The 14,381-nt window shown below is 47.9% G+C and overlaps 1 protein-coding gene across 1 annotated transcript in view; it reads right to left on the reverse strand.

The window, feature by feature from the left end:
• The window catches only part of CORO2B (coronin 2B), a 75,033-nt gene that overhangs the window by 17,848 nt on the left and 42,804 nt on the right, over positions 1-14,381 (reverse strand). Inside the window, exon 3 of the mRNA XM_081888633.1 lies at positions 1,737-1,853. Within this exon, the coding sequence (XP_081744759.1) occupies positions 1,737-1,853 (117 nt within the window). The remainder of the gene's footprint in view (positions 1-1,736; positions 1,854-14,381) is intronic.

Consider the following 14,381-nt stretch of genomic DNA (forward strand, 5'->3'; position numbering starts at 1 on the left):
GCAGGGATGCAGGTGACCTTGAGAAGGTCGAGAGGAGACTCCAGAACTGCAGAGGCAGCTCAGATAGGAAGGCAGGCAGAGAGGGAGGGATGGAATGGGATGAGCTGCCCCTACAGAAACCTCGCTTAGAGCTTGGGGTGAGAATTTGGGGTGGTGGTGGGGGGGGGAGACTTCTGAAAGGCAAAGTTGGTGGTGAGAGCTATATGTCAAGGTAGAAATAGTCTATCCTTTCCTAGCGCTGCTTTTCTTTAAAAAAAGAGGTGTCACTGGCCACTCCCTTCCAAGGGAAATCTCCCTCTTTAGCAATAGATCGGAAGAAATGGCAATCTGGGGGAAACCCGAATTGCCATTTGTTCCAAATGAGCACTAAAGAGCCGTTTTCACTGGGGGAAAGCAGTGGGAGAAGAGGAAATGTAGACGAGCCCCCACATTGTACATTTAATGCACTGTGATACTGCTTTAAAAACCCAAGGAATTTTGGGAGCTGTCATTTGTTAAAGGGTGCAACCTCTGGGCCTTTCAAGTTAAGAGAAAAGGCAAGGAAAAATTGATATCATAGAGATTTATAAAATTATGCATAGCCTAAAGAAAATGGATAGAGAAAAGTTGTTTTCCCTCTCTCATAACACGAGAACTTGTGGACATCCAATGAAGCTGAATGTGGGAAGATTCAGGACAGGTAAAAGGAAGTGGGGGTGGTGATTACTGGGTTGTTGTTTTTATTTTGATTATATATTTTGTGGTTTTATATTTTGATTTTGTTCTGCGAACCGCCCTAAGACCTCTGGGTATAGGTAAGGTAAAGGTAAAGGTTCCCCTGCCCAGTCGTGGGCCAGTCGTGTCTGACTCTAGGGTTGCGTGCTCATCTCGCTCTAGAGGCTGTGAGCCGGCGCCATCCGAAGACATTTCCGGGTCACGTGGCCAGCGTGATGAAGCTTCAGCTGGCAAGCCAGCACCAGCGCAGCACATGGAAACGTCATTTACCTTCCCGCTATAAAGCAGTCCCTATTTATCTACTTGCACTTAAGAGTGCTTTCGAACTGCCAGGTGGGCAGGAGCTGGGACCAAACGACGGGAGCTCACTCCGCCGCGGGGATTCGAACCGCCGACCATACGATCGGCAAGTCCTAGGCACTGAGGTTTTACCCACAGCACCACCCGTGTCCCTCCGGGTATAGGGAGGTATATAAATTCAATATCTAACCAACCAACAACAAACAACTATGGAGCTCGGTCTCATAGGAGACAATGATGGTCACCAACCTAGATGGCTTTAAAAGAGAAGAAGACAAATTCATGGCAGAGAGGACTATCAATGGCTTCTGGCCATGATGGCTCCTCCTCTATATATGGAGGCAGCAATACCTCTGAATACCAGTTGCTGGAAACCACAGCGGGGCAGGGTACCCTTGTGCTCAGGTCCTGCTTGTGGGTTTCCCATTGGGAACCGGATGCTGTGAGAACAGGACGCTGGACTGGATGGGCCTCTGGTCTCATCCTGCAGCCTCTTCTGACGTTCTAATGCCCAGCTTTTGTCGTGGTCCCCTCCACACACAGCAATGCTGCGGAACGTATGGGTGGTCCAGTATGAGTCCACCACGAAAGCACTCTTGTTGCATCAATTACGTGTTGCAGAAAACGCTTGCAAAAGTTCTACCAGTCTGAAGGGTCTCCACTAATCCTTTTGAACCCCCTTCCCCTGAAACAGGCAGCACATTCTGCTGCTTTCTACTTACCGAGGTGTCTTCAGAGCAGGATGCAATGACGTTTTCAATAAAAGGGTTCCACTTGATGTCGAGCACGTTCCCCTGATGGCCGCACACTTTGGGGTAGTTTGGTTCAATCCGGCCAGTCTGCAAAAACAGAGCAAGAATCTGGGATCAGCAACTTTTCAACAATTCAAGTACAAATGTTTCAAGACCACCGCCTGCCGTTAACAGGGAGTCATCTGTGACCCAAATAAGGCACTGGAAGTACTCGGTTTAGAAGCATTTATGTTGTTGTCGTTACTGGGGTCTCATCCAGACAATATGCCACTAGTCTGGAAATGTTTAAAGTCCTGTGTCTGAGCGGGCTCTTTTTCGGTCATTTCCACAAAGTCTAGGTGAGGTTGTGATTTGGAAGAGATGGTCTTCTTGCAAGGATAGGGCTGCTTTGAAGTTCAGTCAATGTCAAGAGCTTCAAAGGTTCGCTGGAGATAGTGGCAGACTTGCAGGTAATTTCCACTGTGTGCCAGGGATCCTGTTTTGACACTGCTTCACTGGGAGGCTCATTTAATGCGGCTCCCCTTTCATCGCTTCACATCTCACCGCTTCAAAGTTCCCTAGCTCCCCTCATCCAGGGATGGGCGCCATGCCATCTATAAATACACAGAAGTGTGCTGTTCTGATGGCAGAGAGCAGACAGGCAGGGAGATGAAACCAGACCAGGTGGGTGGATGGAATAGGGGAACGGATTCTGAATAGTCGACGACACCACATGACTTCCCACAATTCTCCTTTTTGAAAAATAAAAACAAAACCCTCCCTCTAGCCAGTGCCGGTTTTACGTATAAGCTAAACAAGCTATAGCTTAGGGCCCCACTCTCTTGAGGCCCCTAAAAAAATGTAACGGAAAAAAACACACCTGGATGTACATTTCCAAAATATAAGGTAGAAACCAATAAAATAAAATTTCAGTTCAACAATTACTTTGATAAAATACATATTTTGTTATGTGCAAATGGCTTTAGATACCTATTAGGTCCATAAATTACTATATAGCGTATATTCAACACAAAAAACACTGCCATTTTGTTGTTGACAAAGGACAGGTGGACATATAAAGGACCGCATCACCTTCAGTAGCTTAGGGCCTCATCAAACCTAAATCTGGCCCTGCCTCTAGCACAGGGATGGGAAAGCCTTGTGGACCCAAGGGCCACATTCCATACTAGGCAACCTTCCGGGGGGGCCGCATGGCGGTTGTGGGTGGGACCAGAGGCAAAAGTGGGCAGAGCAACTGATGTCTATGTTACCTTTGTGCCATAAGCCAGTTTCTAGACATGCTGTTACCCCCTCAATATTCCAGACAAGCAAAGGGAACCCTCAGAAGTCAAGGGCAAATTCCAGCCAGGCAAAAGCACTTGCGGAAAGTGTGACATGAGGCTGGTGAGGGGCAAGGCCTGCAAAGAGGGGGTGTGGCTTGGGAAAATTTGGAGGGCCAGGTGGAGAGCTCTGGGGGCATTTTGCTCCCTGGCCTGATATTCCCCACCCTGCTGCTGTTGCAGCACAGATGCATATTCTCCCCTAAGACAGCTAGACTTTGTTTTATTCACTGCATTCATATCCCACCTTTTCCTCCAAGGAGTTAAAGGTGGCTTCTCCTCATTTCATCTGCACGACAACCCTGTAAGGTAGGCTAGGCTGAAAGATGGCAGTGGCTGGCCCCCAAGGACTCCAGGGCCAAGTGGGGATTAGGACCCTGGTCTCCAGGGTCCTAGTCCGACGCTCTAACCACTACGCCACACTGCCTCTTGCAACCACAAAATGGGCTACACCTAGCCAGCGGCAGATGCTCGAGCTCCCTGGAAATGCATAATCAGGGGCTTGCTGTGCATCAAGATAAACCTCTTGAAGCTGCCAGCCCAGCTGGTGACAGCAGTGGTGCAGTGGCCAGGTATTAAATGAGGAAGCTATTCTGGAGCAAGGAGCATGGGGAATACTCTCTCCTCCCCAGCATTGCATGGCTCTCTCTCCCTCCTGTTTATTGTCCCATCCAGTCCCATCGCAATGCTTCTGACTTCCATTTGTGAAGGTAAGGGAGGGAAGCCTCTCCTCCCACCCCCCGCTGAGTTTGTGGGATTCCCACTGGGGCATCTGGAAGATTTAATCCACTTGCAGAACTAAATTCTGCTCTTCTTCAGGGCTCGGGTCCTCAAATCTCCCTACAGAAGCAAGCCAGAGAGAACAATTCCTCTTCTCACAATGGCCAACCAGATGCATGAATGGAAAGTCCCCAAACAGGACAAATTCCCCCTCTTGGAATACCATCAACCGGTATTCAGAAGCATCACTGCTTCCAACAGTGGAGGGAGAACATAGCCATCCTGGCTAAAAGGTAAAGGTAAAGACCCCTGACCATTAGGTCCAGTCGCGGACGACTCTGGGGTTGCAACTCTCATCTCGCTTTATTGGCCGAGGGAGCCAGCGTACAGCTTCCGGTTCATGTGGCCAGCATGACTAACCGCCGACCTTCTGATCAGCAAGCCCTAGGCTCTGTGGTTTGGACCACAAAGCCACCTGCGTCCCTAGTAGCCGTCAACTGCTTTCTCCTCCATGAGTTTTTAAAGCCATCTGTTTTAAAGCCATCCAAGCTGGTGACCATCACTGCCTCCTATGGGAGCAAATTCCATAGACATAGAATCATAGAGTCAGAAGGGACCATGAGGATCATCTAGCCTGACCCCCTGTGATGCAGGAATATGCAGCTGTCCCATACGGGGATTGAACTTGCAACCTTGGTGTTATCAGCACCATGCACTAACCAACTGTGTGCTGTGTGAATAAAGACTTTATTTTATCTGTCCTGAAAAGTCCTATGCAGGCTGGAGTGACAGCAATTTCAAAGCAAGCCCAAGCTTTATTTTCAAAAGCTGAGAAAGAGATATTTAATCCACATTAAACTGGATTATTTCCCTGAATCAATGTATACAGAGAAACAATTTTTGAGAGGATAGTTTAAGCAAGGTTTTAACCAGCAGAGGGTGCCATCAGGCACCCTTACAGTCACCAGCTCTTTTGACAGGATATATCTGGCCACTGAACAGCTACCGTTCCTGAATCATAGCATCATGGAATCATAGGAGTTGGAAGGGACCACAAGGGTCATCTAGTCCAACCCTGCAATGCAGGAATCTTTTGCCCAGTGTGGAACTCGAACCCACAACCCTGAGATTAAGAGTCTTATGCTGTACCGACTGAGCTATGCTGTTACATTCAAGAAAAGGTCAGTCATGTTTTCATATAATCCTGAATGACAGTCCTGTTTTTAGATTGCTTTAAAAAAATTATTTAAAAAGACAAGGGGGAAAGTCACCTGCAGGTCAAGGTCCATCGAGCCTCTCCAGGAAAGCATCTTTGCAAAAATAAGATCAGGAGAAAAATCTAACCTACTGTTATTGTCTCTAGTGTGAAATGCAGTCTTCGTCACCACAAAAGTCGTGGATTCATCACTCTCACCAGAAAGGTGATAAACTGCCTGGAAAGGGAACCTGACCTGCTTGCAGCCACAAAACTGAATCAAGGGCTAAACTTTCAGATAGTAAATTAGTAAATGGCTGGTTCCTCCCTTCCACCATATGCATGGAGGGGGCCCACTGCTGTCTAAATCTTGGGGGAGCCTGGTCTTGTGAATGCATCAGCGCCGTCCCTTCACCCTTGGATTTTGCTCTTGGGTATCCAAGCCTAGTCACAAAGAATCAAGCATGAGTTTCACCAGCAAGCCTAAGAAACCAGGTAAGCTGGAATGAAGAGAAGAAATGTGCGATTGCCTTTCTTAAACTGCATGGGAATGCAGCCTTTTCAACCAGCTTACAGATGTGGGAAATGCAAAAGCCTTACACAGATCAGAAGAGCCTTGCAGCTAGATCAGTCCAGTGGACCAACTAGTCCAGCATCTTCTCACAGTGGCCAGCCAGATGCCCCTGATTGGATGCAGGACCTGAGCGCAACAACCACTCTCCCAATTGTTGTTCCCCATTATTTGGTATTTAGAGGTAGAGTGTCCCTGGGCATGGAGGTTCTTCTATCACAAGAGACTGCCTTAAGGTCTAGCCCAGCATCCCGTTCTCACAGTGGTCAACCAGACATGACATTGGGAAACATGCAAGCAGGCCCTGAGTGCAACAGCAACTCTCCCCTCCTGCAGCTTCTGGCAACTGGTGTTCAGAAGCATTACTGCCAGTTTCCAGCCTTGCTGGTGAAAAGAGAGAGAGGCTGACGGCTGGCCTCATTTTTCACTCTAGTGCAGGCATAGGCAAACTCCAGCCCTCCAGATGTTTGGGACTACAATTCCCATCATCCCTAGCTAATAGGACCAGTGGTCAGGGATGATGGGAATTGTAGTCCCAGACATCTGGAGGGCTGGAGTTTGCCTATGCCTGCTCTAGTGCAGGAAAATGCAGCAGAGCCCAGCAAAGGCTAAAATAGTTCCTAGCTGAGGATGTCTGCGCTTTTCATTCTCTGCACCCCTTCCCACTCCCTTCCCCTAAAATGAGGCATTCAAGGTCACACAGGAGGACATGCCTGGCAGATGGGGGAGCAGAGATAAGGGGCGAGAGATTAGCCTGTCTACCATGTGGCCTGTCAGGTCTGCTGCCAAGCAACCTAAATACAAGCTCTGGCCAAGAGGGCCCCCAACCTCTTGAAAATGCTCGTTTCTCTCAGAGATGTTTTGGTTTGGGAGTCACTCCAGAATGACAAAGGCAGGCCGGTGTGGACACCACGGGTCTCCAAGGGTGCAGTGGACATGAGACATTGGCTCCCTGGTGCAGAATTCAGCTTGCTTTTAAAGGATTAAACAAGTTCCTTTGACTTCATCGTTGCAGGAAAACATTTGGCAATATTTCCGTGACCTTCTTTCCCCTCTGTCGCTCACTCCCTTAACAAGCTAATTCCATTTTATTAGGGGGTGGAGATGATGACCCACAAATGGAAGCCCCACGAGAGAAAACCAAGCACTTTGTATTGAAGTTTGCTTATTAATTTAATACTAGAACTTACAGACATCCAGTGATGATGATGCATGCTGGGAGATTTCAGGGCACATCAAAGAAAGTCCTTCTTTATGCAGCGCATGGCTAAACGATGGAACTCACTCCCACAGGAAGAAGCGATGGCCACTAACCTAAATGGCTTTACAGGAAGATTAGATAAATGCAAGGAGGAGAGGGCTGTCCATGGCTGCTAGCCAGGATGGTTATATACTCTGCTTCCATGATCAGATGCAGCAATGCTTTTCAACACCCGTTGCTGGAAACTTCAGGAGGGGAGAGACCTCTTGCGCTCACATTCTGCTTGTGGGTTTCGCACAGACGTTTGGTTGGCCACTGTGAGAACAGGATGCTGGACGAGATGGGCTACTTTTCTTATGTTCTTATGATTGCTTAAGGATAGAGGAAATGATCTACTGAATAGATCCTTTGGTACATCAGCTCAGCATTGTCTACCATGTACCGTATTTTTTGCTCTATAAGACGCACCTAGTTTTTCGAGGAGGAAAACAAGAAAAAAATGTTCTGAATCTCAGAAGCCAGAACAGCAAGAGGGATCACTGCGCAGTGAAAGCAGCAATCCCTCTTGCTGTTCTGGCTTCTGTGATAGCTGCACAGCCTGCATAAGACGCACACACATTTCCCCTTACTTTTTAGGAAGGAAAAAGTGAGTCTTATAGAGCAAAAAATATGGTAGTTTCTGTGCTGACTAGCAGTGGGATTTAGTCAGAGATCTCCCACTTTCAGCATGCAAAGCAGATGCTCTGCAGTCATTCATCATTTGTCTTGTAGTTAGTACGCCGCTTTCAGACTGCAGCATTGTATATTTGGAGGCTCTGATCCCTGATTCAAACACCAGAGTCTCCTGTGAGCCTCTTTCCTGCAGTACCAGATCGGTAGGGCCAGAGGGAACCTTTGCCGGAAAGCAGCAAACCATCGCCACCTGGCTTCCAGCAGCCCTGAAATTCTGCACATTATTTTCCAGACATCCACTGGGCTCCAAGTGCAGCTGCAAAGGGGGGGAGACCTTTTTGCTCTTTCATGACTGGTGTCCATCAGAAAGGAGAGCAGCAGCCTACATCCATCTGTTCCTTCCCTCCCGCTTCTCAAGATGCTCTGCAGCTGCCTTGCTACTGCCTTGGAAGAAAACTTCACTGCAGAGCCTGGCAAAGGGACACAGGAGGAAGTAGTTGACTGAGGAGTCTAAGCTTCTCCTTGCAGAGAGCAGCAGAATCAGGGCCAAAGAAAACACAAAGGGATCCTCCAGGCTAGTTTACTGGGTATCCAACCTGGTTTGCCTGTACAAAGCTTATGAAGAGGTGTATCTTGGACATTCATTCTGATCCATCTTCTTGTTAATAATTCCTTCACCCCACACTTTCCAGTGCATTTATTTCCCTGTCCCCTTCCGAACCACAGATAGTCCTTAAAAAACAAAAGTGGGTTTGTTGCATCAGGCTGCAAATGGGGGCAATCAGGCAAGCTTCTTGGCCTAGATGACCAGCCCTTTAGCTCCCCCCGGGATGGGACAACCCTGACAAGTGGGCAGGATCCCAACCTGTCAAGCGTAGAGAAAAGCAGCTCAGCAAATTTTCAGCCAAGGTTGGCTGTGTACAGCATAGATTGGTTGCTGTCCACGACATCATTCCATTCCAGGGAATGTTTCTGAAGCAGTTTGTGCCCATTTAAAAATGCTGGTCGTGCTTTCAGACAGAATAAGTAAAGAGAACAAATGTATATCTAAATGAATAAAATATTGTGTGGTATTCAGACTAAACAGCAGGCAATGGAAACTGAAGCTCATGGAACATGGCCCCTGCCTCCCCCCAGCTGTAGAGTGGCCGAGGGCGCGTGCAGTCAGTGTGGGGGCTGCCGCTCTCGTGCGCCATCCATACGGACGTCCGTACTGGCTGCCGTGTGTGTGCACTCCATACAGGATGCAGCGCATGCACAGTCTGTACGGGATGCCGCACATGCACAGTCCATATGGGATGCCACTCGCGCAGCAGCCCGTACGGTCACCATGCAAGCGGCAGTCCATATGGATGGCGTGCATGAGAAGCAGCCTGTACGGACTGTGCATGTGTGGCATCCTGTACGGAGTGCACGGGCTGCTGCACATGCGCAGTCCATATGGATGTCACACGTGCATCACCAGGCAGTTCGTCCCACCCCTCGGCGTCCCACCCCGGGTGCCAGAGAGGGTTCCTCTGCCACTGCTTATGGGCTCCCCATTGAGGCACCCGGCCGGCACTGTGAGAAAAAGATGCTGGACTGGATGGCCCCCAGAGGCCTGATCGAGCAGGGATCTTCCTATGTTCTGTTTCTCTTCTCCTATTCTCTTAGGGCCATAGCAGCAACAGAAGGAGGCCTATGGCAGCAGGCGATGGAAACTGAAGCTCATGGAACATATCAGGCTGACTTCCTTGGCACACCCAGGAGGAATCGCTGTGGACCATTTCGTGCAGAACAAGCCCTTCGATTGTGCAGGGACAATCGCGAGAAGGAAAGAGGGTGTGTCTTCACTAGCCACACCCCCTTGCTGCATTTCAGACCATTTCTATTTCTTGCTTTCCTGGACATGCAGTTCTTCCTCTTGGAATGTCAAGCTGGGTTGGTGTTTGTGTGCGTTGCTAAACTTGGACACTTGTGCCCAAGCCTCTCTCAGGAAATATGATTAAAAGCAGAGGGATCTTGATATGGGATATTTAAAAGGGAGTGGGCTAGGAATTGGTCAGAGCTCTCCATTTCAGATTTTTGCAGTTTCTCTGTTTTTCTGCAAATCTGAAATTCAGTTCTCTGCTTCTCAACCTCTGTTTCCCCTCCCCCCTTTTAAAAAAGAGGTCCTTATGAAAATTCATCAGCAAACTTCTCCCAATGTGCTTGTTTTGTGCAATTTGGATGGATGCACACATTTTTACAAAGGATTGGCTCCTAATATAATGCAACTTTGCTTGCTATTTCCATGAATATATGGATTTCTTGCATATATTCTTACGTATATACACCTTTGAACACCTTGGTTGGCTAGAGAACTCTGTTGCAAAATTTGGAGAAGTTCAAATTTGGAACTTTGCTTTCAAGTTTAAAATATCCCCCTGGATGCTTTGGGCTGGAACTCCCATCCATCTGGGGCTGATAAGAATTGTAGCACCAAACATCTGGCAGGCACCAAGTTGACGAAGAACACTTTAGCTTTTCAAAAAGGCTTTTAAAATCATTTCCCCCCCCCCCCGGAATTTAGTGATTGAGGGGAGCAGTGTATGTAAAACATCTTCTAAACTTGTAGCCTCTTTTTCTATGGAGCTACAGCAGCGATAGGAGATAGAGCTTCATTTCTTCAGCAGCTGTGCTGGGAACAATTGGCCTTTGTTACAGGAATGGCTCCAGCAGGAAGAGCAGAGGAAGAGCCTTCCTCGCCCTACGGGAATGTTCATGCCCATCCCAGCACAAAGGAGTGGTATCCCTGCCCCCCCCCGGAAACCCACTTGGTCAGCCTGACACAGCCAGAGGCCCAAGGCTCTGGATCACATGACATCTCAGGCAGATCATAGAACTATAGAATTGGAAGGGACCCTGAGGATCATCTAGTCCAACCCCCTGCAATGCAGGTAAGGTAAAGGTAAAGGGACCCCTGACCATTAGGTCCAGTCATGGCCGACTCTGGGGTTGCGGTGCTCATCTCGCTTTATTGGCTGAGGGAGCCAGCATACAGCTTCCGGGTCATGTGGCCAGCATGACTAAGCTACTTCTGGTGAACCAGAGCAGCTCACGGAAATGCCATTTACCTTCCCGCCGGAGCGGTACCTATTAATCTACTTGCACTTTGACGTGCTTTCGAACTGCTAGGTTGGCAGGAGCAGGGACCGAGCAATGGGAGTTCACCCCATCACGGGGATTTGAACTGCCGACCGCCCTAGGCTCTTTGGTTTAACCCACAGCGCCACCTGCACCCGCAATGCAGGAATCACAGCTAAAGAATCCTTGACAGATGACCACCTAATCTCTACCTAAAAACCTCTGACTAAGGAGAGTCTACCTCCTTCCGAGGTCATCCATTCCACCACTGAGCAGCTTTCACCCTCCGGAAATTCTTCCGAATATTTAGTCGGAATCTTTTTTCCTTGTCATTTGAATCTGTTGGCTTGGATCTTCTCTTTTGGAGAAGCAGAAAACAAGCTTCCGTGTATCTGAAGATAGCTATCATGTCGCCTCTTAGGAGGGGAGAATAATCTCATGTAAAACCAAGCAAACTCTGTTGGCTCTAACTTCTGCCCAGGCTTCTTAGAGAAGCTGAGTCGGTGGATTGTGCTTCCTCTCTTTGAATCTGCGAGAGAACATGACCTGGTGAGGGTGCTGTGTTGGAGAAGGAATTGGAGAATTGGTGGTGCCCATGGCCACTCTCCAAATTCCACAGGTTAGGGTTCCTCCCTCCCTTTGTATGGGAAGGAGACTAAAACGGTTAAAAACAAAATGCTCTCACTTAGCAGCCAGGTTTTCTACTTCTCTTTCTTTCCATAATGACAACCATTCTGGGTACCCACTCCATCCGTCTAAATGCTAAATGTTGCTATGGAAACCCTCATTGGACGCACACAAAATTATCTTTGACATCACTTGGCGCAGACGAGCCATACCTTGCGATTTTAAAGCAATCCTCCTCTCTTACCCAGATGGCACATTTTACACACTACAAAATGTGGTCAAAAAATGCCCCTCTGCCTCCAGCTCCTAGTGCTGAGCTGCTTGCGTGGGCGGACGTCAATCATCCATATGGATCCCCACTTGTCAGTCATTCAGCCTACATGCTCAAGGCAGACCCTGTTTCTCTTTGCATGCTGCTGCCCAAAATATCCGAATTTCCCCAGTCCTTCTTGCCTTTGACAGCCTGGATAGCTCTGTTGGTTAGAGAGTAGTGCTGAAAAGGTTGCAGGTTCGATCCCCATACAGGACAGCTGCATATTCCTGAGAGCCAGCATGGTGTAGTGGTTAAGAGCGGTAGACTCGTAATCTGGGGAACCGGGTTCGCGTCTCTGCTCCTCCACATGCAGCTGCTGGGTGACCTTGGGCCAGTCACACTTCTCTGAAGTCTCTCAGCCCCACTCACCTCACAGAGTGTTTGTTGTGGGGGAGGAAGGGAAAGGAGAATGTTAGCCGCTTTGAGACTCCTTTGGGTAGTGATAAAGCGGGATATCAAATCCAAACTCTTCTTCTTCCGTGAAGTAGGTTGGACGAGATGATCCTTGGGGTCTCTTCCAACTTTGCAGTTCTTATCTTTGTTTTTCTTATCTGTGAGACTAAAGAAGAACTGCTGCACCTTTCAGCGGTGACATGACTCATAGAACCATGGACTTAGAAGGGAGCTGAAGGGGCAACTAGTCTAACCTCCCACAATTCAGTAAGCACGGCTAACAGACTCGTTTCAGTTTGTCTGCCCTTCTGACATGGGGGTCAACTGACAACTTCCACTTTGCTTTTGCAGTCAGAAGGGCAAGAGTAGCACCTGCTGCTTGAATGCCATGCGTAAAGCAGCTTGTATCATGCTAGTGTGGCATAGTGGTTAGAGCGTTAGACTGGGGTTCAAATCCCCACTCAGCCATGAAGCTTGCTGAGTGACTTTGGGCCAGTCACTGCCTCTCAGCGTAGCCTACCTCCCAGGGTCATTGTGGGGATTAAATGAGGAAGGGGAGAACCACGTATGCTATCCTGAGTTCCTTGGAGGAAAAAGGTGGGATATAAAATGCATTTTTTTAAAAAAAACTGTTTAAAAAGTGAGATACGGAATGTTCAAGACTGGAAGGGGGGCACACGACTTCTTCGTTGCACCAAATTTGACTCAGCTTGCCGCAAATATACTCCCATCTGGGTGTGTTATTAATAGCACTGCCTACACATTAAAACAGGATGGAAGAGGTCAAACAGTCCACAGAGAGTACATAGATAATTGCAGGATCCTTTCAAATCTCTCCATGGCTCCAAAATGCTGATTCTAGGATCTGAATTTGTGGGGCAATTAAGACATTCGGGGCACGTGAGCCAAGCAGTAAACCCACGTGTCTCTGAAAAGAGGGGTTGGAGGTTTTGTTCGGAGGCAAGGAGCAAGCATGTTAAAGCTGATAGGATACACATCAGAAACAGAGGGAGCTGATTTATACAAAAACCACCAGTTCATCTAGCTATGTGATGTCTACACTGACTAGACATGTGGCTGCCCAGGATTTCGGGGAGGGGACACTCCCAGGTTCAGTCCCTTAGAAGCTGTTGGAGATTGGTTCTGGGACCTTCTGCATGCAAAGCAGCTGACCTGCCTCTCAGCAACAGCCCTTCCCTCCCTCCTATTTTCCCCACCACGATGGAACGTAATTAGCTCGCCTCAAGCCAAGAACATAGCCTGCACACAAAGCCATCTCTTCTCCAGTGACTCAGCTGGGCACCAGTAGAACACTTTCCACCTTTAGACTTTCCTGGTGTTAACCACAAAATGAAAATTCAAGCATGAAGCTAGGGTTGCCATATTTCAAAAAGTTACGCCAGGACACCTTGAAAGTTGTTGAGCTCTTTTTAGGAAGACCCCAAAATTGCTGAGTCTTTTTAAGGAAAACCTGAAATTATTTGGCTTTTTATTTTTACAGAAATATGATTTTTGAATTGACTTGCCTAAGATACAGGACAAAGCGCCACCTTTCAGAAATTCTCCCTGGACGTCACTTCTGCCTTTGAAATCATGGTAATGTCCAGGATGTAAGGCAACCCTGATGAAGCCATCGAACAAATAAACACATCAAGGAAGGACTTGTACAATCGACGGCTATTATCATGCCTCTTTTGACTGGCTGTCCTGCTACAAAGGAATTACCTGCATCTATTATGGCATCTGAGCTGGTGTCTATAATGTCTTAAGACTGGAAAGGTGCTGGCATTATGGACTCCTCTGGTCCTGTGACTTCTGAGGAGATAGAAAGGTCAAAGGCTGAATCAAAAGAAACATTCTTCTCCAGGTATGAGATGCCCTCTAAATCTGTGGCATCTGGCTGACGCCTGTGAAAACAGGATACTGGATTGTCATGGATGCTTTAGCTGAGATTCCTGCATTGCAGGGGGTTGGACTAGATGACCCTTGGGGTCCCTTCCAACTCTACAATACTACGGTTCTAAGTGTTTACAAGCACTGCTCCAGAACCCCTAAATGGTACACTTTCTGGGAATGTAGCCTAGAACCAAACTCTGCATTGGGGCAACAAATTGCACAGTGAACCTATAGTTTGCTTTTAAAGCGAAGAGCCGACAAGTTTGGTTCTTTTGTGTTTGGATCCCTATGGAGATCTGCATGAGCATTGTGTGATGTCGTCTCCATGTACAAATAGTCAAAGATGCTTGCTCAGTGTGTCCAGTCAAGCTCCTTCATTAACCCAGTCCACATCAACCCCCTGGAGATGATATTGGCAAGTATGAAAAAACGCATTTCAGCCAACAGGTGATTAGGAAAAAAATTATGCTCCTAAACCAGAGATGTGGGACATCTTGATGATCAAGATGGATGCTCTGTTCTGACCACAAGAGGTTAACAACAAAAGATGCTAAAGTGCTATATTAATGACTCTGGATTTGAGATCCAGTGGCAAAGAGACAG

The sequence above is a fragment of the Podarcis melisellensis genome (genome assembly GCF_964234715.1).
Source record: "Podarcis melisellensis genome assembly, chromosome: 14".
Taxonomy (NCBI): Eukaryota; Metazoa; Chordata; class Lepidosauria; order Squamata; family Lacertidae; genus Podarcis; species Podarcis melisellensis.